Source organism: Xiphophorus maculatus, chromosome 22 (assembly GCF_002775205.1).
Source record: "Xiphophorus maculatus strain JP 163 A chromosome 22, X_maculatus-5.0-male, whole genome shotgun sequence".
NCBI lineage: Eukaryota > Metazoa > Chordata > Actinopteri > Cyprinodontiformes > Poeciliidae > Xiphophorus > Xiphophorus maculatus.
This window is the reverse complement of record NC_036464.1, coordinates 15,378,357-15,402,837: the sequence shown is the minus strand read 5'-3', so window position 1 is coordinate 15,402,837 and position 24,481 is coordinate 15,378,357. Positions and strand designations below refer to the sequence as shown.

Sequence of the window (24,481 nt, the reverse complement as noted above, 5' to 3'; positions counted from 1 at the left end):
CTTACCTAGTGGGCAAATAAGTTAAAATGGAAGATAAATTCTATGTTGTTTATAACACCCATTATTCTAAAATTTCAATAAAACTTTAAACAAAGATCTGCGTTATTTTAAAGTTTTTTAAAAGACTAATTTATTAGGTTACCTTGGGTAAGCTAGATTATTCTCATTGTAGTTGTTTGAATCCACTTCAGCTTGATTAAAATATTGAGTATAAACCTTTAGTTTCATTTTAATTATTCATTTAATAAAGCCTCTTATGTCAGTTATTAGAGCCTGCAAATATATTTAACCAAATATATTTGCATATATATATATATATATATATATATATATATATATATATATATATATATATATATATATATATATATATATATATATATATATATATAAAATATGCAAATATATTTAACTAAGGTGCAAATCAAAAATTCAATTCACAATATGATGAATAATAAATGAATGTCAAAAACATCAGTAGGAAGAAATGAGACAGGAGGCTGGTCATACCAAAGTCAAAGGAATGTAGTAACTAAGGCCATCCACACTGAAATGTGATATACTTCTTTATTGTGAGATGAAAGCTAAAATTTGTTCTGCATCACAGCGCTGTCCATTACAGTTACACAAACAGAGCCAAACTAAAGAAATTATATTGTAAAATTAGCAGCAGATGGAATCACTCTGGGTAGTCTTCAGTTTCACGATTGAGAGGTGCACAACAGCATTTATCAGCTTACCCCTATTAAACACTACATTTTTCCACCTGATGGTAATAAACTGTATGCATGATAGATAATCATGGTCAATGTTGCAAAATCTGCCACCTTTGCATTAAGTTGAATAAAATCAAAAAAAGACAAGGATACAAAATCTGTTACAGAATTTTATTGATCTTGCAGCAACAGTGTCCACTGGCATTGGAGTTTCATTTGAAATAAAAGTTATTTTAAATCTGAACAGAAGGTTACAGTAAGTTTGTGTCCAATCTCTTTCGAAGCATATTGTCTAACCCTCATCAAATCAAATGGATTGGAAATGAATCTGCCACCTGGATTACAATACCTTAATATAAAGACTTGTTGGATAAAAGGTGCGATGCAAACATAATTTTAAGCAACCTGTGGATGAAATTTTCACCAGACTTTGCCAAATGTCATTACAAAGCTAAAAGAAATTAAAAATAATATTTGACAAACATCAGTCAGTGGCTCCTGTCAAACAGAGAAAGAAAATTGAATGAAAAACATGATTACTTGTTTGCCAAATAGCAGAGAGAACTTTGGAATAAAACAAATAAACTAAACATTGGATTAAAATGAGTGAGTGGCACTTTTACCATGTTGTCATGTAAAACATCAGCCTCACATGCACACTCACGCTTCCAAACCTTATACCAATCCGAGTCAGAAAATCATCAAGGAAATAAAATACCTTTTGCCCACTGACCAAGCAAAATATAACCTGTTTTAACGCTACTGTGAAAAAATAAACATCTGTCAGAAAATACAAATAGATGGCAAGGAAACTAGTCACTGCATTTCATGTTAAATAAGGCATGGGCAGACAAGATGCATGGAAATAAGAATATTAATGTCAGATCAGTTTATGGAGAGCATCTATCAAGCCCAATGCACACACGGTTATCCGTTTCATTGACATGAAATGTAAAAGGCTTGGACAGAGTGAATGCCCCGGCAAAGCCTTAATACTAAAATTGTATTCAAATATAATAATAAATGTTTAAAAAACATTTACATTTATTCAAGTTTTAAAATGGATTTTGTTGTATCCCATGTACATAGGGATATTAACCACTCTGACGTCTGGATACTTAAAAACACCGGTCATGTTCATCCATATACCGCCTCCTCCTTAAGCTTATTAGCTATTATAACAAATCTGAGAAAAGGGCGGTGTTTATCTTTGCCAACTTAAGTTACTTGATATTATTGTACTTTGCTGAAATTAAATTCAAGAAATATTTTAAGCTACTTATGTCTATGCTTCATTTGATATTCGATTATCTGATGATTTATATCTGTTTTATTTTCCCCTAAATTTGTTTTTAAGCATTTTTTCCTGGAGGCTTACAAATGAAATATTGCAGCAAAATGTTGGGAAATTTGGGACTAAAATCTTGGAATGGTGTTAGGTCCTTTCCTAATAGAAAAACAAGAATAATACAGCATTTCTTCAGGTACCGTTACTGGAATCAAAGCGGTCCAAGTGGTTATGGATCCTGGAGTTATTGGAGTAGTTTAAAAAAAAACAACAAAAAAAACCCCCAGAAGTCTTTAAAATCAAAGTCGGAAAAATATCAAACCTTTTTAAAATGATTCCAAATTAAAAAAAAAAAAAGTACCAATTCTTGCTCAAATTAGTTTATTTTTCCAGTTTGGTCTCACAGAAAGCTGTAAAATGAGCACTAAAACTAATTAATTTTTGGGTGCAAAATATTCGGGTCCCTTTTAATGAAAATGTTTGAAATTCGACTGCGATCCATTGTTACAAAGATAACCCTAGTTTTCGAAAGTTGCCGCTCTGTATGTGCATGTAAGGTATACCGAATCGCCCTGGGGTTTACAAACATTACATCCAGCAGTGAGACAAAGAGCTAACAAAGATGGCTGCCATGAGGGCTCAAAACATTGGTTTCTACAAGCCAAGCCACTGACACACACAGTGCCAGGTTATTTTCTTATGCTGGTGTGGCTCCAGGCGGTTAGATGTCCATTTCAAACTGGGCGTCGTCACCTTAAAGATAAAGGAAAACCAGAGAAATTTGTTAAAAAAAAAAGAACTACAGGAACACTTTTAATAATGCACTCAAGTTATAAACAAAAAAAAGCAGTGATCATTTAGAGATGTCACATGAAGCATTTCTGAAACGCTTCATTCATCAACTCAGCTTTCTGTTGATTTACATGGATCCTTTGACTCTCTGTGAGGCTGAAATATGAAACCCCTCTTCATCTTCTGCTTTCTAGTAGAGGCCCTCGTGCTCTGGGTCAAACTGACCGGTTTGAGAACTGGTGACTTTTGAGGCCCAAAAAGGTCCAATTTGTTCTTCCTGGCAATAACATGTTCTCCCACGAGGTTTTGAGAGACTAACTCTAAAATATATTTACAGGATCTACAGAAGCCTCTCGCCTCTGTTAATATAGAAGGAGGAAGTTTTAACTCTAAAAAAATATATATACATAAATAAAAATACATGGCACAAGCAAACTTTTTCCAGAGAGAACATAGATAAAAACCAAGACATCTGGAACAATGTTCTTTGGACAGATGAGTTGAAATTGTATCTGTCTGGCCACCATAACAGAAGACATGTTAGGCAGGAACAAAATACAACTTTTAATAGATTGTATAGTTGTATATGCAATTATCACACAGAGAACAAAAGTATTAAAATACTTCATGGATAATTTATGAAGAGATTTATAAGTTATAATTTACCGGTTCAACCATAGCTTTGACAGAACAATGCCTTACCGTTCTTGCATGACAAAAACAACTATGCTGCTCAGCTGGTTTCTATATGGACATAATCTATTACATGAGGCTTGGTCTGAATGGTTGCAACTGTCTTTTAGATCCTTGTTCCCACCTCATGCAGGGTGTTGCCATTTGTTTTCTGAAGTATTTTCGATTCTTGCCAGTTCTTTTTCCTATTGTCATGTGTCCAAAGGCGTGAACGTTACTTAAAAGCTGCAGGTTTCTGACCTTGGTCTGTCCATGTAAACACTGCTCTAATGCAAGTTGTGGTTTTGTGGAACTCTGGCTCTCCTTTTCTACCTAGATCCCATCACTTTCATAAATAAATAACAAGCATTGAAAACAAGCACAATCTTTTTATGCAACTCTGACCTGTAGTGGGTTTGCCATCATGGTTGTTGATGTGGTTGTTGGCTTCGTTCTTCTTGTTCTCACTCAGGATGTGTTGGCTGGTCACTCCAGGGATGACAGGCAGATGTGCAGGAGGAGTCTGAGCGATGGGAGAATTCCGCCTGTCCAGCAGAAACTTGCGGTCGTAAATGATCCGGGTTCCTTCAATGAGACGCAAGAAGTTTATTTTACTCGTCTTCCCTCCAAGTACCCTGAGGGATACTCTGAGTGGGTACAGCTAATACTTGTTTACACACATTTATGTGCCTTCAAACGCACTGAATTATGCCATTTGTAGTGTTCAGCAGTAGATGCAGAAACTTGATGATCAAACGCAAACGACAAAAATATTCACAGGAACAATATGCCTCAAGTAGATGTCAGCATGCTTATTTTTGCAGATGTCTCATGCAAGGTTCTGTTGTAACTAAAAGGTACATCGCGTCTAAGTTTGAATACATGAAAGTCCTCCAAGTTCAAGGCTGATAAAAAATGATCTCTTGCTTCATTGTCAAATTGTTGGTTATATTTTTCATACGTTTACCGTTTTTATTTTTAGTAGTTTATTGTTTTTATAAGTCTTTTATCTTTCTCAACAAGTAAAAAAAATAAAAATGCAGAGTAGTATTCCTCTGTTAGGAATATATTGCTGTTGCAAGGACAAAAAAAAGCTGTAATACTTTACATTTATAAATCAATATGCATTAATGTAAAGTTCTTATATAGAGTTCAGAAATTACAAACATATTCATATTTACATTTGAACTAGTAGTCAATATGCTTTGGAGAATATTAGTGTGGTATTTTGAAACAACAACACATAAAGTAATTTGCTTCCTTGTATAAAATAATATGTGCTACCTGCACAATACTTGCGAGCATACAAGTCACAACTTGCCCTCCACTAACCACTTCCTAAATGAAGTGGAAAGAAATGGTGGCCTTTCTAGTCCTCACAAGAGAAGATTTTTCAGAAGCACCCTTGAAAATGAAGAGGTAAGAGCTGAAATTACAAATACAAATACCAACGTAGATATTTTAATAGTTTTCTCATTTCGATGGCGGTAACCTCTGTATCATGTGGTAAGAAGTGTTCCAGTGCATTGTGCTTGGTATAAGTGTTTAATTGTATAAGCATCAACAAAAAACAAGTTATTCTTAAACATTAATAGACACACACTCCAGATATTTACAACCATTGCACTATAGCTGTGTTTAGTTTTTTAAAAAGTAAAGAAGGGAAAAAACACTGCTTTGTTTAGTTTGATGTAGGCTGTGGGGATAATAGTACACAACAACTCTACTTAGCTTTAGAAGCACTTCTCTTATGTATGTAGTATTTTTAAAATGTACATATATAAAGATTTTTATCCCCACATCTTTGTACCCCTCAGAAGTAGGTGAAGACATATCAGAACCCAGTTATGCAGCAATACAGTATGTGGCAATATCTTCACTAAGTTCATAGCCCAAATTTTGCAATCAGCCTTGTAATAAGTCCTCCATCTGGCTCTGCTCCATCAATGTGATCCGTCTATATTCCAGTAATTTAACAGAATCACTTGTCAGATTCTATAGTTAGACCAGAGGTGGTCATTTATCATATCGTTTATCATTTATCGTGATAAGCTTCCTATCATGATAAGAATTGATTTATTATTGTTATGAGAAATTCCAAGTGATTTTAAAAAACAAAGCTGTCTGTATTGTCAGAATTGTTAGTTTTACTATTTTCGTCACTTTGTTCAATGAAATCATCAATAAATATCAACAATTATTAAATATGATTACTGCAGTTACTGTGTGTAGTTTAGTGATGCAAATTACACATCTTTATGTGACTGGTGTCCCAAAGTATTTCAAGAGCAATGTATGTGTTTGTGAGGCTATATGACACCCAGTCACACTCATGCAGTTACATCGAAAAGAAGCAATAATTATCGTTTTTATCGCCACATTTATCGTTATCACAACAGTACAACTAAATATCGTGATGAAACGTTCAGTCTATATTCCCAACGCTACCAGTTTAGACCTGTTCAAGTCTGTCAGGTAACGCAACCATGAGAATCTCTACGATGTTAAAAAGCCAATCAGGAAGCAGCTAGAGGCAAGAGGGGTGGGTCTAATCTTTGTTTTTGTTTTGATCAGGATGACAACGCAGGCTAGGCCACGCAGATAGAAAACATTACCCGTTAAGTTAAGACAAAAACAGACAAGAGTAAAGCAGGTCTTCTCACCTCCAGGAGTGGTGGAAAATAAAGTGCCTCCAGGGGTGGTACAGTAGTCATGAGGTAGCTGCGTTGTGTCGTTGATCAACACCGTCCTGGTCGGGATGGCCCTGCTCTCGCTAAGCTGACGACTGGTCGACATTTTTCGGCGCCTGTTCGGTGACAAATCCAGCAGCTACAGAAAACTGTGGTGCTTCTCTCCCGACGGACGGTGGAAACCCGGGCCGTTCCCCACTTTTTTACAGCTTCCCGAAAGCTTTCTTGGCTCTCCGTTCGTCCTACCAGCCGTCAGCACCGTCCCCTCCCTCAGCAAGGCAGGAAGCAGGACGAGCTGAGGGGGGATATGACGTTGCGAGCGCTACGTCACCATCTGTTTATGAAAATCTGAAACGATTGTCTTGGTTGTGATTAAAGAAGCATTTGTGTTCGTGACATTTGTCAACAACAAAAAGATCACTCGCAACATTAGAAACACTGATAACTTACCAAATCAAACATTAAACAGAAGTTTCTTTTTGTTTCAGTGCTGCAGTTCAAAAAGTCAAATAGAATTTTTCAGATTTGTAAATTACAAAAGGTTTTTTTTTTTTTTTTTTTAAATTAAATCTTAATGCAGCTTATGGCTTACAAAAAAGAGATGGGTAGTGACTAACTACATTTGCTTAGATGCATTTCATCATTCAATCATCTTTTTTGGAGAAAAGACTGCTACAATACTTTTTTACTTTTACTTGAGTAATATAATGAAGCATCATTCCTCCTATTTTACTTGAGTAATATATTTTTAATATTTTTTACTTGAGTAATATAATGAAGCATCATTCCTCCTATTTTAGTCAAATTTCTGGGTACTCTACCCTCTGCAAGTAGCTTCACTGTATTAAGAACAAACACGTTTCTCTTAAATTGCATGAGACACAAACCTATAGTTTATCTTGTGCGGTCACAAGCCTTTTGTTATTCTAATGTTTCTTTCTATCTGCTGAGGCTTTTGTACAGTTTAACTTATTTACTCTTATTTGAATACAATTTTCGTGTACTATGTTCACCTCTGCTTATACATATTGATAAATTCTATTAGAATATTAAGGATAGAGTTATATCAGTTCTGGACCAGAATTTCTCCAAGAGATTCCAAGAAGGAAAGGATACCCAAAATGTTTGACCTAAGTCATACAACTTGAAAGCAAATGTACCAAAAATCAGAGTAATAATTTAATTTTGTAATCTGTGCAGTTGAATTTATTGCAGTTTCTAGCTTGGCAGAGACTTTGTACCACAAGTTGTACATGTGCCACAGTATAAGAACCCTAGAGCTAGTGACTGATATTCATTTTCTGATAAAGATGACACATATTCCCAGGAAACCTTTTGTATGTGACTGGCCTATGAGCAAAAATATGAGTCAGTTTTTTTTTTTATTAAATCTGAAGGTGTTCATTATGCTAACATGACACATGTCCCCAGTTAAATCTTAGAAGGCCCGGCTTCTATTTTTAGAAATATTTTTTGGAAACCAAACATAATGAAACATACAATTTGGATAGAGAAAGAAAATCAGAAAATATTTTATTAGGCTACAATTTTGGTAGTTATATATAAAAAAAGAAACTATATTTATTTGTTTTACTTTTGTAAAATTTTACTCCATAATCTATTATTCTGAATTATATAATTTACTAACAGTATTTCTGATTAGTTAAAATTTCATAGGAACTGAGATTGAAAACTTAAGTCTGTTAATAAATAAAATTTCACAAGATGTATAATAACCTAAACTTGAAATAGAGTGACGTTGCTATTTTTAGACAAGCACTAGCAAAAACACATGATCTGTCGAAACAAACAAACAAACAAACAAAAAAATAATAATAAAAACATGTATGCTGCTTGCAATATTAAACATGTCCTTATAGAAAATTTAATGTTCGAACAACTGAATGGTTTGGTTTGGTGTATTTAGAAACTCTTTCAAGAAATCTGAAACTTTCTCCATACCATGTCAACTGTGATAAAATTTAGAACAATTTATTTAAAATTGTACAATATTTTGAGACTTCACTGTGACTTGCTCAGGCCCCCGGGGGAATCTTTTAGCCTGAACACCCTGCAGAGGAAGAGACCGAGGTAAGCCACATCTGCACAAAGCCTTCAAACATTTCAGTGCTTTCCAAACAGTCACAATACTTATATTGTCCATTTGTTTGTTTTATTTTAACAGGACACCACCAGTTCCAGATAAGATGACACTGCATAAAAACACATAATCAATAAAATACTTCAATCTGTTTGTACTTGTTTCTTTTATCATTCAACACACATTTTAAGTGTTTTCCAGCCAAGTAATGAAGACCTTCATTACACATCGGTTAGGTCTGGGAAGTAGTGTTTCTTGTATATATTTGCTGCAAATTCTATAATATTTGTGAGAGGAATACGCTTATATGCTATACATAATGGGATGTGATTGTACAGATGGGATGAGATTAAATATATGTATGGTTCTCCAAAATGATCTTCAAACAAATGTGCCTATTTATTTCTTCTTCTTCTTAGTATAAATATTATTATAAAAAATTTCCCGCGTTGCGTTTATTTGTCAAAATTATTTCAACATGTTCGAAGCAAAACTTTCACAATCGTCATCATCAAACATTCCCAACAGCTCCTGAAGGCAGCATGAACGAAAACTGCGGACGCATGCGCAGTGGCTCCAGTTGCTACCAACCGGGGTCTACCGTGTTCTTCCGCCGCCATCCTCCATCCGTAAGCAGGCAACTTCAGAAACCCACACTTCAACATGAGCTTCACAGTCGAAGAGAGGGGAAACGCGAACTCGCTCAGCTACCGCTTGTTCTTTAGTAAGTAAACACTGAGTAAAAATAGCAGAGTTTTTATCTTTGTTTGCCACTTTAAGGACTCTGTTGACACCGCAGGCCAGCCGCAACCTCCCACGTGTCAGTAATTCATTTATTCTCGGATTTAGTTTAGGGGAAACTACAGAAATGCGGGGATTCTATTTTTTATTTCCTGCACGGCAACTTTTGAGTCATTCAATTTTCACTTTTCAGATCCATTTTATTTTTTTGCTTTTACAAAGTTAATACAATTTAGCGATGCTTCTTTACGTTTCATATATATTTCTCAGACATTGTTCTGTATAAGAACACCGCAAATTGAAACTGTATTTCTGGAAACCTCGCAAGGTGTTTTAACACGTCACATAGAAACCTAAAAGGGCGGGGCACCGTTCTCTCTGTATATAATAAGGGCATTGATAAATGTAATCTTTGAGACAAGCAGCTCTTTGTGTTTTCTGGTAGACGAATGGTTAAATGCCAATTTTGTGCCCAAACCTAAAGAATTTCTGGTATAAGATATGTTTTTTAAAAAAAGTAATAAATGGTAAGCAGTTGGTGCTTTTTAAGTAATCCACACAATAATCTGAGGTGTTGAAGTGAAAGTAAAAGTTTGGGACATTATGTGTAATTTCTTAGTGTGCAACACCTGCCTGCTGACATAAAATGTTTCAGATTTGTTTGTTGACTTACCTGCTGTGTTAATTAATGTTCAATCTGACTACTTCACAGAAAATGCGGAAGGAAAGTACATCTCCCCATTCCATGATATACCAATATATGCTGACGAAAGCCAAGTAAGGAAGCGATTTCAGCCTTTGGACAAATAAATGTGTATAGTTACACTTTTATGCACAATTTAAGGCCAGACAGTGGTTCGGTTATAGCAATATTGCTGCAGTAAATGCATTTCTGTGGCTCATCTGTACCAGCACACAACTGCTTTGGATAATACTTTGCAAAATATCAAGGTCATAGTCTGTTTAGAAAGCTGCACCCTTTACTCTTTGCTTTCCCTGGACTATGTCAATATCTCTCATGGCTGCAGTTGACCAATTGTAATATTACAAAACAGTTAATTTAGCTTATATTTTTAATGCGTAAGGTGTAATTGAACGTGACTGTTTTCTTTCCTCTCTTAGAGCATCTTCCACATGGTTGTTGAAGTACCCAGATGGACAAATGCAAAGATGGAGGTAAGAGGCTGTCTTTTTTTTATGCCGTAGTTTATCAAACTATAACAGGTGTAGATTCTTCTGTATCACGGAAATACAGACCAAACACCAAAGTTTGCATAAAGAAAATGTTTATTGTTATAAAAAAAACTAAAGTTATCATGGGATTAAAGTGCACAAGAAACATCTTCTGTAAGGGTTTAGTGAGCTCTTATCAACACCTTATCAGGTTTTTATTAAGACGTTAAAGTTCTTTCACCACTCTAAACACAAATTTGCAGAAAGTAAATGCATTTATTGACGTGTTGTACAGATATAAGTTATTGATATCTATCAATTTTCTCCTGCTTTGTTTGCGTACAAAACGTTTCTGATGATTCAAAGCAATTTATTTATACAGCACCAAGTCGCAAGGAATGTTATCTCTAGACTCCTAACTAAACAACCTGGTCCACCTCTGAAATCACTGTCCTGCCTGATTCATGCCCAATTACATAAAGTCTGATTTGGTTATCTGTTGAAGATGAGTTAACTACCTTGCAGTAATCCCTTCTATTAAGGAGTCACGTGGAGACAGTAGAGAGGACGCATCTTTTACAAAAAGAAACTTGCAGTAGAACAAGGCTCAGCGCTCTGACGCCTGTTGCAATGTGATAAGAATTGAGATTGCAGTAAGGCAATCTCACTGCAACTGAGAAAAATCACTGCAATATTATTCTTGAACTTCAGCATCTCGGGCACTAAGAACGTACATCCAATCATTTACAATATAATATACATCCAAATATTGAATCTAAGACGTCCTTTGCTTTTTCAAATTGCACACACTGACAGTGTGATAACGGTGGTGAATCAGTTTATTGTGTAGCTCTAGAAGACAGGAATAAGTGCTGGATCATGACTGTTTTATGTGATAAAGAAAACGAAATGAAGTTAGTGGCAGCAGTGGCTCCACACTCATCAGAGTCATCTGGTAACTGAAGCTAAACCTGAAATTCTGGCTGTAATTATTACTAACTGCTGCAACATCATGCCTACCTATTTTTATTGTTGGCAACATTAATGACATATTTTTAACAGACAATCACATCTCTAATTTTAAAATGTCTGATTTTCTGTTTTCCAGATTGCTACAAAAGACATCCTAAATCCAATAAAGCAGGACGTGAAGAAGGGGAAGTTGCGCTACGTGGCTAATGTTTTTCCTCACAAAGGCTACATATGGAACTACGGAGCAGTCCCTCAGGTCTGTGTGCTCTGTTAGTATTTTGTTGTGTGCATTGGATATTATCACTACGTAACAGTAAACATTAAGTGGTAATAAGTTCCGTTATGGTGTTTCAGACATGGGAGGATCCTGCCCACAAGGATGGAGACACTGACTGCTGCGGTGACAACGATCCCATTGATGTCTGTGAAATTGGAAGCAGGGTACATCTTTCACTTTAATGTCTGTTTTTTTTTATTGTTTGTGCATATTCCTGGGACATTTTATAAATGATTGACAACCTGAAAACCTCCTCATGAAGGTGTGCACCCGAGGAGAGGTCATCAAGGTGAAGGTGCTCGGTATCTTGGCCATGATTGATGAGGGTGAAACTGATTGGAAAGTGATTGCAATCAACGTAGAGGACCCCGAAGCCAAGGACTTCAACAGTAGGTTTTCTCCTCTTTTTTTTTTTTTTTTTTTTTTTACTGCAATTGCTCTCCTGAATCAGCTAAATCATGATTGCTACACCATTACTGTCGATGTTCAGACATCAGTGATGTCCAGCGCCTGAAACCTGGTTATCTGGAGGCCACTGTGGACTGGTTCAGAAGGTACAAAGTGCCAGATGGGAAACCAGAGAACCGCTTTGCTTTCAACGAGGAGTTCAAGGACAAGGTTACTCATGCCAACACACCTCATTTATCTTTATTTCAGCTGTAAATAAGGTATTCTGACTAAATAGAAGTTGTTAATCAGGGTTTGTCATTTTCCTTCTGGGTATCTTCATGTTCTGCTGGGAAAAAAAAAGGTTTTTAGCAACATTCAGGAGTTCCTACATAGCCTGAAAAAGTTTGAATCTTAAACATTTTTCTGTTTTAGATAAGGATGGAAAAAGAAATTAAGAAGACAGAAGCATATTTGTATTTCCAGACTGTATCACCTAACTCACTGCCTATAAGTAGCATCTATTGATCCATCAATCATACCAATCAATCATTTAGTAGTGAAGGTTTCACATTTAACTTCTAACCACGGTAATATTTTAATATGAAGGTAGCTTGAGGTTTATCTGGATGCCCACATTGATGATTTCTCTTTTCTGTTTTAGGACTTTGCCATTGAAGTGATCAAGAGCACTCACAACTTCTGGAAAGCCCTCATTGGCCAGCAGACTAAAGCTGGTGAACTAAACTGGTAAACACTGCAGTTCCGTTGCTGTGTTGATTTCAGTTTAAGCAGCTGAATGTGATAGATTCACATTCATTAAAATGTCAACTCTGTGTTCTAACACTGTCTCACGAACAGCAAAAACACGTGCGTCTCATCTGGCGGCAGTCCGTACTGCTGCTCAGCAGACGAGGCCAAAGCTGCTGTTGGTGAGGTAAGATTTCTCTCTCCTCCTTCCAATTTGCAACACAGCAGACGTTTCAACACAGGGACTCATAATTTATCATTTCACTATGATTTCAGACGTGTCCCTGTGGAAAAGGAGACCCTATCCCACCATCAGGTAGAGATTCGTAACTACTCCTGTCTCTAATTGAAAGATTGTTTTAAATTCCCGTTGAATATTATTGATATGTTTCCTGGGTTTTTAATTTTTTGTTTTACATTTGCAGTCGATAAATGGTTCTACTATGAGAGGAAGTGATCCTGGAGCTGAATGGTTTCACAAACAAAAATGATCATCTGTGACGGTTCTACTAAAAGATGAATTTAAATTTGACTCCAGTGGGAATGCTGGGAAGTTGGGTGTAGGACCTCTGTCTTCCTGTAGATGGAGTGCTAGTGGTTAGATACCGACTCAAAGATTTCATCATGTCGTGAAAAACAACTTTCTTTCCTAATTTAAACAAAGATCTCTGTGGAGATGTGCTGTCTGATAATGTACTGGCAATGTGCCTCATAAAACCGTGTATGATGCTGACCTGCTTTAATAAAGCTTCTCTGCTTAATGTATTGAGTATGTGTTAATAAATGAGTAATAACACTAAAGTGGAAAAAGATTTGCTTTTATAAATTTCTAAAATACTCATTTGCAGTCCTGCCACCAAATGTCCATTGTCCCTCATATATTTTACATGTGTAGATTAGTACTTGGAGAAGTTTTTTTGTGTGCAACACTGTATTGACAGACATAAAAAGTTAATACCAAACATTTCCCATTCCCCTCCGGCTTGAACATCATTATAATTTTTCAGAATCAAATAACAGCTGACTGTTGTGCAATGATTAGTACTAAATATTCCATATTTCTAAATATGAATCTCTTAAAGGTTGTTAAAATGAAGTTTCATAAATGCTTCTAAGCTATTTTCAAAAGTTGATAGTAATAGAGAAAATGACATACTTTCTATTAACCCCACGTGGCTCTTTTTAAATGTGTCTTATTGCCCTTATCTTAAGTCATATTTTCACTGGCTGTAAGCAGAAAGTCACAACAGAAATTAAAGCTCAAAATAATCATCAGTCTTGTGCAATTAATAGTTTCTCTGGTTACGTAGTGGGACAAATAATCTTTTCACTAACATACACATTTGAGATTTACCTGCATTTCTAACATATTTTAACTTAAGTAAATAACGCTTGTTGGTTTGATGGTTTAAAAATACGGAGCGTCTGAAATATGTTTTTTTTAAAAAGTGTGCGGGATGTGTTTGAATGCATCATGACGTAATCACCGGTGACCATAAAATGCTGTATAGAAGCGCACTTTCTGGACCAAACCTAACGGACGACGTGGTTTCACAACTTCGCTAGACCCAGGTAAGGCTGGATGATAATGGAAGAAGGTTAGCTTCCACGTTTTCTGTTGAGATTTTTCTTTTTAATTATTTCTCCTGACAGAAAATATAGATTTATTTCGGCCTTTTAGCATCACTTCCCGCTCGTGTTTTCCAGTTAGATTGTTTATTTACTGACAGCTGATAAGCTACAAACCGACAGACAGTGGTTATTGAGAAATTAACAAAACCCGTAAGCTCTGGCGTTTTTAATTTAAAAAAAAAAAAAAGCTATGGCACTTCTTTTTAAAGGCAGCAACTATTTTAGGCTTTAAGCAGGAATTATATTTCACTGTTCATCTATGGAGGATGGACATAAATATCGTGCTTAAAGTGTAGGTTTTGTTGTTCACTGGTGTCCCAGCTTCAATAATCAACAGCTGGGTCATTTCTGGAAGCCTCCACACACTGAAAGTCTCTATTCAACAAGAACATTGAGTTACCAGAGTGACAGGTGCTGGTGTGTCCATGAGGCAGGGGACACTGTCCAGATCAAATGTCTTTCTCCAAACTTATAAAAATAGTCAGAGGAAGATCAGTGCCGCAGAGAGAGAAAGAGAGAAAGAGAGACCACTCTTAGAACAAGCACTTGGCTGCTTTTCTTTTCTAAAACTCAGAGCTTATGCATACCAGTGGGGTAATCCAGGGCCAGAAATAACAATTACCAGTGAGTCTCAGTGCTGGGCTCCATAATACAACAAGGTCTCTTAAATTGCAAAATATTAAATTCTGGTCTTGAATTCTAAACCAAATTGAAATCCACAGAAATAACTCTGTTACTTTTGTGAAAGTATAATAGTGTGTCTTATCTTGTGTTCCATGACAGCTATCTGTATTGTAGATTGTGAACAGAGATGTCTTTTATATTTGACTGGATCTACAAGAGCTTCAGCAGTGTCCTGCAGTTATTAGGTATAGTATAATACAGAAATACTGTCTCTGTTTCTTTTCAACTACTTGACCCTGATCTATCTAAGCATGTTTACATACATACAGCCAAGAAGTACTGTGTTCTGTGCTTCTTTCTTTTCTTGGCCATTCCGAGATAAAGTGACACATTTTGGAGCTTAAAGTGACCCTAAGAGCATACAACTTCTATTCTAATATTCTCATAATGTGTTTATATCCTAGTTGTTTTTTTCCCTCTGATTTGCACTTTCATGACCAACTACATGATATTTGGCATTATGGACTTTCTCTATACATTTATTTGGTTCGCAGGGTTATAGAAACCCTTTACACTGAAATTAAGTTCTAAATATTGCAATTATAATATTGACTATTTTGCCTCACTATACTTTTTACTTTCACGTCATCATAATGTTCTTATTTTTATACCTCAGTTTTGTGAACGACATCACTAATAACTATTTAAATAAATTACTTATCACTAATAATGACTAATAACTAAAGTGCTAATCACAATTCATCATGTGTGAAGAACAGTGAAAGTTCATCAACGTTGATTTGGTTCACCTGAGATATTATCTAAGCCAGTGGTTCTCAAATGGGGGTACGTGGAGGTACTGCAGGGGGTACGTGAAGCTTTTCAAAATATCTTTAAAAATCAGTAGGCTCCTCATAATAAGTCTTGGGAAAAATTATTTTGTAAAAAGTTCAATAAAATATAAATGTGTGTTCATGCACTGAATTTTATATTCAGTATTTACAGGGTATTTACAGCACTGTACCTCTTTTTTATTCCAAAAATGTTTTGCCCGTGTCAGGGGGTACTTGACTAAAAATATATTTTTAAGGGGGTACATCACTGAAAAAAGTTTGAGAACCACTGATCTAAGCAATCCTTTGCCACTGCAGTATTGGACAAAGTGACTGCAATAAGGAAAATGATCAGATACATTATGTAGCTCTAGCTCTCATTTGCTTTTAGTTTGAGTTTAAAACCACAGCATGCATGTACAGTGTAACAACAGCTGTGTCACTGAAAAGCTTCCACCGCTGATTAATAGAAGACATACTTAGTGGCAACCGCAGCCCAATATGTCTCTGAACGCCTGAATCCATTCCTTCCTGCTTTCCTGATTCTTCGACCAAATTTTAATGAAGTAAAGATTTAATTTGTTAGCAATAATCAAAGTTTTTTTTTTCCTATCATCATTTCACTGTGACAAAACAAAACAGCTCAACAAGTCAAAAATCCAATATTAAGGGATTCATGGCAATGTTGAGTGTAAACATGTAGTTGTTTTTTCAGTTAGAAAAAGTGTGTTTTAAATTTTTTATTTCAGCATTTTTGACAATTTTATGCAAATACATCATATAGAAATGTTATTATGCTAAAAAAATTAACTTTATAACAGCTCCTCCTGATCCTCTGGTAACTCACCAGTCTTCATAATGTTTGGAGCAGGAGCTGCACATTTTTTAAAAATCTGTTTCACATGTTCTTTCTCTTGTTAGGGTTGTACAAGAAAAGCGGGAAGCTGGTTTTCCTCGGACTGGACAATGCTGGAAAAACAACCCTTCTGCAGATGCTCAGGGACGACAGGCTGGGACAGCACATGCCAACACTATACCCAAGTATATACAGCGAAACTGACGTTATGCAGTCCGCCTTGTGTTTTATGGTCTTATCCCTCTTCAAAAAGCTGTGCCTCCTCTCTGCTCTCAGCGTCTGAGGAGCTGACCATAGCCGGAATGACGTTCACCACATTTGACCTCGGCGGTCACACGCAAGGTGAGAGTGCAGAATATGGTGCTGAAGTGAAGATTTTGTTTCAAAGAAAGATGAACTGATGCATTCGCAGATTAATGCCACATTAATCCTGAAATGCCCTCACAGCTCGAAGGATCTGGAAGAATTACTTCCCAGCAATAAACGGGATTGTCTTCATGGTGGATTGTGCTGATCATGAACGTCTAGCAGAGGCTAAAGCAGAGCTGGATGTGAGTTCATCACAAAGACACGACCTGTTTAATCAACACAGCTGGCTAGTTCTGTGACTGTGAGTGCTTATGTGTTCATCTGACGCTTGTTGGGAATAGGCGCTGCTAACAGATGAAACCATCGCTAACATCCCGGTTCTCATCCTGGGGAATAAGATCGACCGTCCAGAAGCCATCAGCGAGGATGCACTCAGAGGAGTGTTTGGTCTCCATGGACAAACAACTGGAAAGGTGAAGGACACGGAATACGTCTTATTACTTGTCCATGCATGATGAAGCTGGACTGTATGAGCCAAGAATTCAACGCTTATACGTTCTCTCTCTATTTTCAGGGTAAAGTATCACTGAAGGAGATGAATTTGAGGCCGATGGAGGTGTTCATGTGTAGCGTCCTGAAGAGACAAGGTTACGGAGACGGTTTTCGCTGGCTCTCTCAGTATATTGATTGATTACACTTCCTTTGAAAAACAATAATTGGACTTCTGCTGATGCTTGTACACACAAAAGCATATTTTGCAGAAAACTACTTGCAGTATACATGTCTTATTAAATATGCCATCTCTGGTAGTTTGACTTCAAGTGAGAGAAACATGTAAACATTTGTTTTGCTATTATATTGTACAAATAGAAATCTATGTGTCATACAGCACATCGCAATTGCTGATCTTCTCTCTTCAAATTGAATGTGAAGACAAACATTCATGCTGCGCTGCTACATTTTTTAAAAGTGTGTAGGAAAACGTGTGCCAGAAACATGTCGATGCTGTGACCCAGTGTCAGAGCTGGGCTTATATTTGGCTGCTGGTGTTGACTTACTGTAAAGGGCAGTTTAAGTTGATACATGGTTGAAGAACCTCCCACTTGGGTTAAATTGTACAGTTAATTTGTTGTAACTATGAAAATCGATCAGCTATTTCATGTTAGTTGATCGATCTACTGACTGTTTCACAAAGAGTTTATGATGGCAGAATACTAAATTAATGCCATCTTGAGTTCATTAACTGACTTTCTAGTCATAAAAATAAAGCTTTATTTAGATAAGCTTTATTCAGTATACAACCGCAGTACAAATGCTTTTCAGCATCGCTGCGTAATGTAAGAAACTCATAGCAGGAAAGATGCCAGACTACAATACATGTCATGATGAGTTACACCTGCAAAAAAAACTTGAGTACTTTGTGACTAGTTGCTGCTAACAACATGCAGTAATTTTATGAGAGTACTTGCACTTGAATGCTTAAAATTATGCACATTTATTTCAGAGAGTAACACTGCAAAAGGTGCATATATATTTTTTTGTCTAAAGTATCTTATTTATATTTGGAATGGATTGTTTGACATCGTAGTATAAGTGTTGCACTGAGACATGAAGTGACGTCTGTTACACAAATGTGATTCTAGTGTGGAATGTAGCACAATAAATACTTTTGACAATTATTTTCAGTTATTGAACAACTGTCATTTGTTTTGTTTTTTCAAACAGCATATTTCTTTTTTGCCCAGTTGAGAAATTTTTCTGGGTGATAAAATCAAAGCATTTTTTTCTCAAAGTTATTTCAATTTAATGGTTTCGATTTTAGTGTTTTTTCTTGTCACTCGTGTTTACATTCTAGGTACTGGACAGTCACAGTTTAGAAAGAACAAGGACATAAAAACCCTACTAAGAAAATAATTAAAGCATACAAGGAAAAGAAGAAAGTATAATAACTTCACAGACAGTAAACGTAGCTTATCATGTGCATATCTCTTTACGTAATATTAAATTTTGTCACGTCATTGTGTTATTATAAATACAATAACTAAAACAATAATGTAGAGATTAGATAAAGACTGTTTAAGTTTTATAAAAACAATTTGTAATTTTATCTAACAGTCATTTTAAAAGTGACTGTTAGAAAAGTTAATTGAGTTTTAATCATATTTGACTATGTCGAAACAATGTTTACTTAGACAAGGTCGATATGTTTTTATGGCTATGAATAAAACGTTGATTCTAATATACTAGTACTCATATTGGAGTCACCTAAACATGCATAGTCTAGTCAAGAGCACCAGTTCACCTGAATGCACCATGTTGCCAAAGCACAGCCGTAAAAAGCTGTGTGAAAGCGCAACTCTCAAACTAGGGGAGGAAATTATATTTCAAAAAGTTTAAAGGAATGTTTTTGTCTAAAATTTAGCGTGTGAAAACAGTTTTAGATTTTGCATTAATATAGAAAATGTTATAGTGTATGTAAACACAATGAAATAAATACGTAGGAGCAAATTATTATCAGTGCACCGGCAATTATGAGGATGCGGCTCCTTTAAACTACCGGTCTTCTCCTTCTTGTTTCCTATTGGCTGGATAATTTCAGATTTTCACCAATCGTGTTGAACATTGAGAAATAAACAGGAAGTTGGATAATTATTGGAGTTATTTGCGACGAAGCAGTACTTAAAATTTTTATTGACTGTCATATTTTACCCTGTAATTTAAGCTTATCTTGTTATCTCATGATTGGACTGTAGGAGTTTTAAGTGCATTGCTTTTGAGTGATTTTTCGTGTTATTTACTACAGTAGAGTTGATCCACGCTGCAGGAATATGGAGCTGAAAGATGTGGAAAAGTGCTGCTGTGTGATTAAAGTTTCTGGGACACCAGGGAGCAAACCCGTCAGCTGCAGTGGAGTAATCCTCCACCCTCGGTCTGGTACTGTCTTATGCACCGGCCTCCCGTTTTGCCGGTTTGTTACCGACAGAGAGCTCCTCTCCTCAGACGCCGAGGTCCTGCTTCCCCGCAGCTTCAGCGACAAACTAAAAATCCGCGTCTGCTTGTCAGGTTCCAGAAGGAGCGAGCCGTCCCGTCAGCGGGAGGTTTCAGGCGAGCTGCTGATGCTGCTGAACTGCGTGGAGTTCAAACATACCTTCATGGGAGTTTTCCAGGAGACAGACCAGTGGCGTTTCCATGGTGATGATGAGGATGCTGAGCTGATCAGAGATGCCCAGTCCCTCAGCTGGTTTGCAGTCCTCAGGGCGGGTGTGGTGGTGAACAACAATACAGACACGGAAAGTACCCCCTGGCAGAGCAGCTCGTCTCTGCAGAAAGGCTGCCCGGTTGTTGCATGCGGCTCTCCTTTTGGCTCCCTCTGCTTAGACCTCTTCATCGGCACCCTCAGCCGAGGGATTGTCAGCAACCTGGCTGGAGAAGACAATGCTGTCATCCTCACAGACGCTCGCTGCCTACCCGGCACAGAGGGTGGAGGCTTGTTTGTGGTGGAGGCCACAGACAGTGTCCGTCTCATCGGTGTGATTGTTTCTCCATTTGGCTGGAAGTCAAATGAGTGGATAGGCCTCACTTTGGTCTGCTCTGTTGACATGATCTTCAGGAGCGTCATCCGTTGCACAGGGGTCCGAGATCCGCTTCGTGGGGTTTGGGAACAAAAAGAAGAGGCAGATCTCTGCATGTCCAGAACAGCTCAGGGGTCAGAAGCTGTTAGACTCCCCACTGTGTGCTTTGTGGACAGTGGACAAGCCTGGGGCTCAGGAGTTGCTGTCAGCGCTGGGCTGGTGGTAACTTGCCGGCATGTAGTCGGTGGGAAGTCTTCGGTCAGCCTGAAGTTTTATCAAGATGGCAGGTGATTCATTGTTTACTCTTCATTATCTGGTAATTGCTGCAAAACAGTTCAACAAGTGTAAATACTTTTGCGTGACACTGCATGATGCAGAAAAACCAGAAGCAGGATGGTAGTTCAAATGAGACAATAGAAGACAAGTGCGAAACAATAAAAGACATGCTGAGAGCATTGGGGAAACAGATAGAATACGACAAAATGAGAGGGAGAAACAAGATATGTTGATTTACAAGTAAACTACTGTCACAAAGTCAAAATGGGAAATCAGTAAAATAATTCAAAGAGACTTTAATTGATTATTTGCCTTCAATAAATCGTTTTCTAGTCTGGTAACACCAAAGGGCATTTTCTGGTCGTGATCATTTTTCTGAGCAGACAGAAAAAAATTAGAATATAGTCTAACGAGCCGTAGCGATCTATTGAAATAAAGCAGATAATTTGTGAGTTTGATATTTATTTAAAAACTTTTTTTTATTATTTTCTTTTTCAGAGTCCGAGATGCTGTGGGCGATGTTTTGTTCTCCACTAAACCATCTTCACCATATGATTTGGCTTTAATTGAGCTTAGAGTCCCTGTCCCAGAAGCTGTGATCCCCAGAATGTCAAAAGGTTTTCACCTAGGTATGATTTTAGCTTTAAAATTAAAAGAAAGAAGCGCTAACTTACCTTAACGAGAGTGCTGTGAGATTTTATATATATATATATATATATATATATATATATATATATATATATTTTTTTTTTTTTTTTTTTTTTTTTCAGGTGAAGCTGTGGTTGTAGTGGGATACGGCGGGCTGGGCCGAGTCTGCGGTCCATCCCTGACATCTGGTGTCCTTTCCAAGGCCATCAGCTTGAATGGCCAGCCTGTCATGCTTCAGACCACATGCGCAGTACAAGCTGGAGCCAGCGGGGGCGCTGTGGTGCAGAAACAGTCGGGAGAGCTGCTTGGTAAGAAACCCTGCACCTTCAAAGAATAATGATCTTCTCGAACAGTGGGGGGCGCGCGACCACCACGAGAAAACCTGTCTGTGACGCGCGTGCAGACAAAGAACCCAGCTGTGCCGCTCGCTCTCATCAGATCGCTGCTCTGCTGTGGCTGCAGATTTAAGGACGGCTCGTCTCATCTGCTCTGTCGCAGGGATCGTGTCGAGCAATGCGCGAGACCTGGCCGCGAGCGTAACATATCCGCACCTCAACTTCATCATCCCAGTGCCTGTTTTCCAGAGACCGCTGCAGGAGTTTCAAAAGGCAAGAAATGTCGACGTGTTCAGTGTGCTGAACGCTACAGAGAGGGACGTGAGACGGGTGTGGAGGCTGCAAGGTGCACAAAGCAAACTCTGACCTGCGATTCATAAACTTTGAGAGGTGATGGATTCCCCTTAAATTCTTTGAAACAGACATTGATATACATAAAAAGGCATTATTTCCACTAAATCCTCACAGAATCATTAGAATATTAGAAAGATGACGCTAATATATTGAAATATATTATTTTATTCAATTTGACAATAAACCTTCCTGTATTTTACTGAGCTTACGGTTGCACGCACTTTCTAAATGATCCCTATTATAACTGTATTATACAGTTTTGCACATCTTTATCAAGGATACCACATTTATTGACATCCCTGATAAAGATGTGTTAAAGCCCTAAATTAAATATTTCCTTTAGTGCAGTACCCTAATCTCATAAGAGAACATCTAGAAATAAGCCTTTAATCTGAATATATTTAATCATCAAAGGAAAAGAAATCCTGTCATAATTTTAATTACGCATACCTTTGAACCATGCGGCTGTAAATAGGTGCAATAAGTTAGAAGAACCTGCAATTGATCCCCTCTTATTCTACAGTTACAGCATCAAGGGTACTATTTTTGGAAGCATTTGTGAGGATTTAAATCTGCTTCTGGTGCATGGGGTTTATTTTTTATTTTTTATAAGCAAGAGGAAGGTTCAGCATAACAAGCTGGCAGGTTGCAGAAAATGATTGGTCCCTCTGGGTAGCTCGAGACGTCTGCTGTGTGTACATATCAGGTATTCAGACATCTGTTGGCAGGAACATTCACTCACATCGGAGGTTTCGCCCGATGGGACGTTACCGGTGCTGATTTCCATTATCACAGAAATATGAAACTGTGAGATGACATTTCCAAAGACTGGTTACTGTCAGTTTTCACAATGCAATGGCAGACGTTCCTGGCGTGAACTCTCGAAGACAAGGAGCGTTGCATACCAAAGGGGTTTCTGTTTCGCTGTTCCCAGAGTAAATCGTTAACAGAGGAGAGGCTTAAGCAGTGTCCTGAGGAAACACATTTTTCTGTAGGTGTTGTGCTTTAAGAGCTGCTCACATGCAGACCGAGGTCTATATCCAATTTCTACTGGTTTCCCTACAAGCCACGTTTCACACAACGAGGGAAGGCATAAGGAACGTAAGCCGGCAACCACATTGTGTCAACACAATCCGCTTCACAGCGAACAGGTCACACAAAGAGGAGATTTAGAGATTTGCGCTGGTGATTTTTCAAATTGAGCTTCAAGAGGGGGCACTACGTGACATATTGTGGGAGATATTCTCGACTTTCATGTCACTAGAATAATCTTATCTGAGCAACATTCCTGAAAAAGATTTGCTCCTCTGAAATATTCCTGAACTGAGCCAGAATAATACCATTCGTAAAAGTAGCAGAATTCGGTACGTTTAGTAGATTAAAGCAAACAAACGGGTCAAAAATCTAATTATACTTTCAATTGTAAAATGTAACCTGAGTAACAGTCTCACATTGTTTAGGCTTCTTGCTATGACTACCAGATGTTGTATGCGTTGTGCTATTCCAAACTAGGCATAATGAAGCTGCCTGAGAGCAACTGCTTTAAATGAGCTATTTGTTTTCATATTATTATACTTCAAGAGGGTACCATAATTTTATTGTTAAAATTGTATCTTATCTCCTCCTCTGAACTAAACCTATTCTGCAACTGTCTAGTCTGAGCCCTTAACCTATTTAAATCTTGTTTAGCCCATTTTCTTCTGCTTGATTACTGTTTATACTGATGTGATGAGATTACATGTAAAGTTCCCTCACGTTTGGAGCAGTTTGTGCACACAGCTTAAAATAAGATGTCGAGAATGATCAGTGTGAAATGAATGGTTGTTATGGAAACCTGGTGACCTTAAGATGCCACTCTTTGCTGCAGTTTTTTTTATTTTTTATCAGCAAGCCTCAGATTCATTTTGCCCTCCATCACCATCCTTTTCTTGGGGGGACAGATAAAAGTGGGAGCCTTGGTAGTTTTAAACATTTTAATTGTATGGGAATAAACATAAACATGAAAACAGGCAGATCATAGCCTGCTAAATATAGTTTTAAAACTGAATTACTTTTTTAAGAGAGATAAGTGGAGCTCATTTGGTTTCCAACCCATGACTACGTTTTCCACAAGCAGAAATGTTTAGAGGAAAAGTGTGGTAACTGTCTTTCTGTCAGCTGATATGAAGTGTGGAGCAACAATTGTGGCTCTATTCTGGCTCTATTCACTGTCATGCTGCCAGTGAATAGAGCCAGTAACTTGCTCTACCATTTTTGCAACAATAACTTTTTAAAACATTTGTGCTTGATAAATTGAACTACCCTAATCCCTGCTTGTCTGCAGTCACTTTTTTCTCACTTTCCAAAGGTCCTTCCTGGTTTTTCTTTGGACTTTGGCTCCTTTTCACCCATTTTCAGTTGACCTGACCACAATCAGAGATGTATGTATTTATTCAGCCATCTAATGCTGCCCAAATTTAGAACAACTCCTCAACTCAAACGTA

At 37.3% G+C, this 24,481-nt stretch overlaps 4 protein-coding genes across 6 annotated transcripts; 3 read left to right on the top strand and 1 right to left on the bottom strand.

The window, feature by feature from the left end:
* Positions 1-873: 873 nt before the first annotated feature.
* Positions 874-6,455, bottom strand: eif4ebp2 (eukaryotic translation initiation factor 4E binding protein 2). Its single transcript, XM_005801592.2, has 3 exons — positions 6,132-6,455; positions 3,874-4,053; positions 874-2,757 (listed from the first exon to the last, which is right to left on the bottom strand). Exons 1-3 carry the CDS (start codon positions 6,262-6,264, stop codon positions 2,726-2,728), a joined length of 345 nt encoding a protein of 114 aa, XP_005801649.1. The 5' UTR covers positions 6,265-6,455; the 3' UTR covers positions 874-2,725.
* Positions 6,456-8,835: 2,380 nt separating this feature from the next.
* Positions 8,836-13,324, top strand: LOC102236910 (inorganic pyrophosphatase-like). The gene is made up of 11 exons (XM_005801591.3): positions 8,836-8,983; positions 9,713-9,777; positions 10,123-10,176; positions 11,282-11,401; positions 11,500-11,586; positions 11,685-11,811; positions 11,913-12,040; positions 12,474-12,559; positions 12,671-12,746; positions 12,836-12,875; positions 12,985-13,324. Exons 1-11 carry the CDS (start codon positions 8,923-8,925, stop codon positions 13,014-13,016), a joined length of 876 nt encoding a protein of 291 aa, XP_005801648.1. The 5' UTR covers positions 8,836-8,922; the 3' UTR covers positions 13,017-13,324.
* Positions 13,325-14,047: 723 nt separating this feature from the next.
* Positions 14,048-18,492, top strand: LOC102236651 (GTP-binding protein SAR1b-like). 3 transcript variants are annotated; one of them, XM_005801590.2, is made up of 7 exons: positions 14,048-14,131; positions 14,990-15,060; positions 16,570-16,689; positions 16,781-16,846; positions 16,952-17,055; positions 17,155-17,286; positions 17,388-18,492. In XM_005801590.2, the coding sequence occupies exons 2-7, from the start codon at positions 15,003-15,005 to the stop codon at positions 17,502-17,504; spliced, it is 597 nt and encodes a 198-aa protein (XP_005801647.1). In that variant the 5' UTR covers positions 14,048-14,131; positions 14,990-15,002; the 3' UTR covers positions 17,505-18,492. The 3 variants fall into 3 exon arrangements, with proteins under 3 accessions (XP_005801647.1, XP_023182865.1, XP_023182866.1); XM_023327097.1 differs by having other exon boundaries at positions 14,057-14,131; positions 14,975-15,060; XM_023327098.1 differs by having other exon boundaries at positions 14,128-14,157.
* Positions 18,493-19,445: 953 nt separating this feature from the next.
* tysnd1 (trypsin domain containing 1) lies at positions 19,446-24,304 on the top strand. Its single transcript, XM_023327545.1, has 4 exons — positions 19,446-20,672; positions 21,160-21,290; positions 21,432-21,617; positions 21,808-24,304. The coding sequence occupies exons 1-4, from the start codon at positions 19,642-19,644 to the stop codon at positions 22,008-22,010; spliced, it is 1,551 nt and encodes a 516-aa protein (XP_023183313.1). The 5' UTR covers positions 19,446-19,641; the 3' UTR covers positions 22,011-24,304.
* The last annotated feature ends 177 nt before the right edge of the window (positions 24,305-24,481 follow it).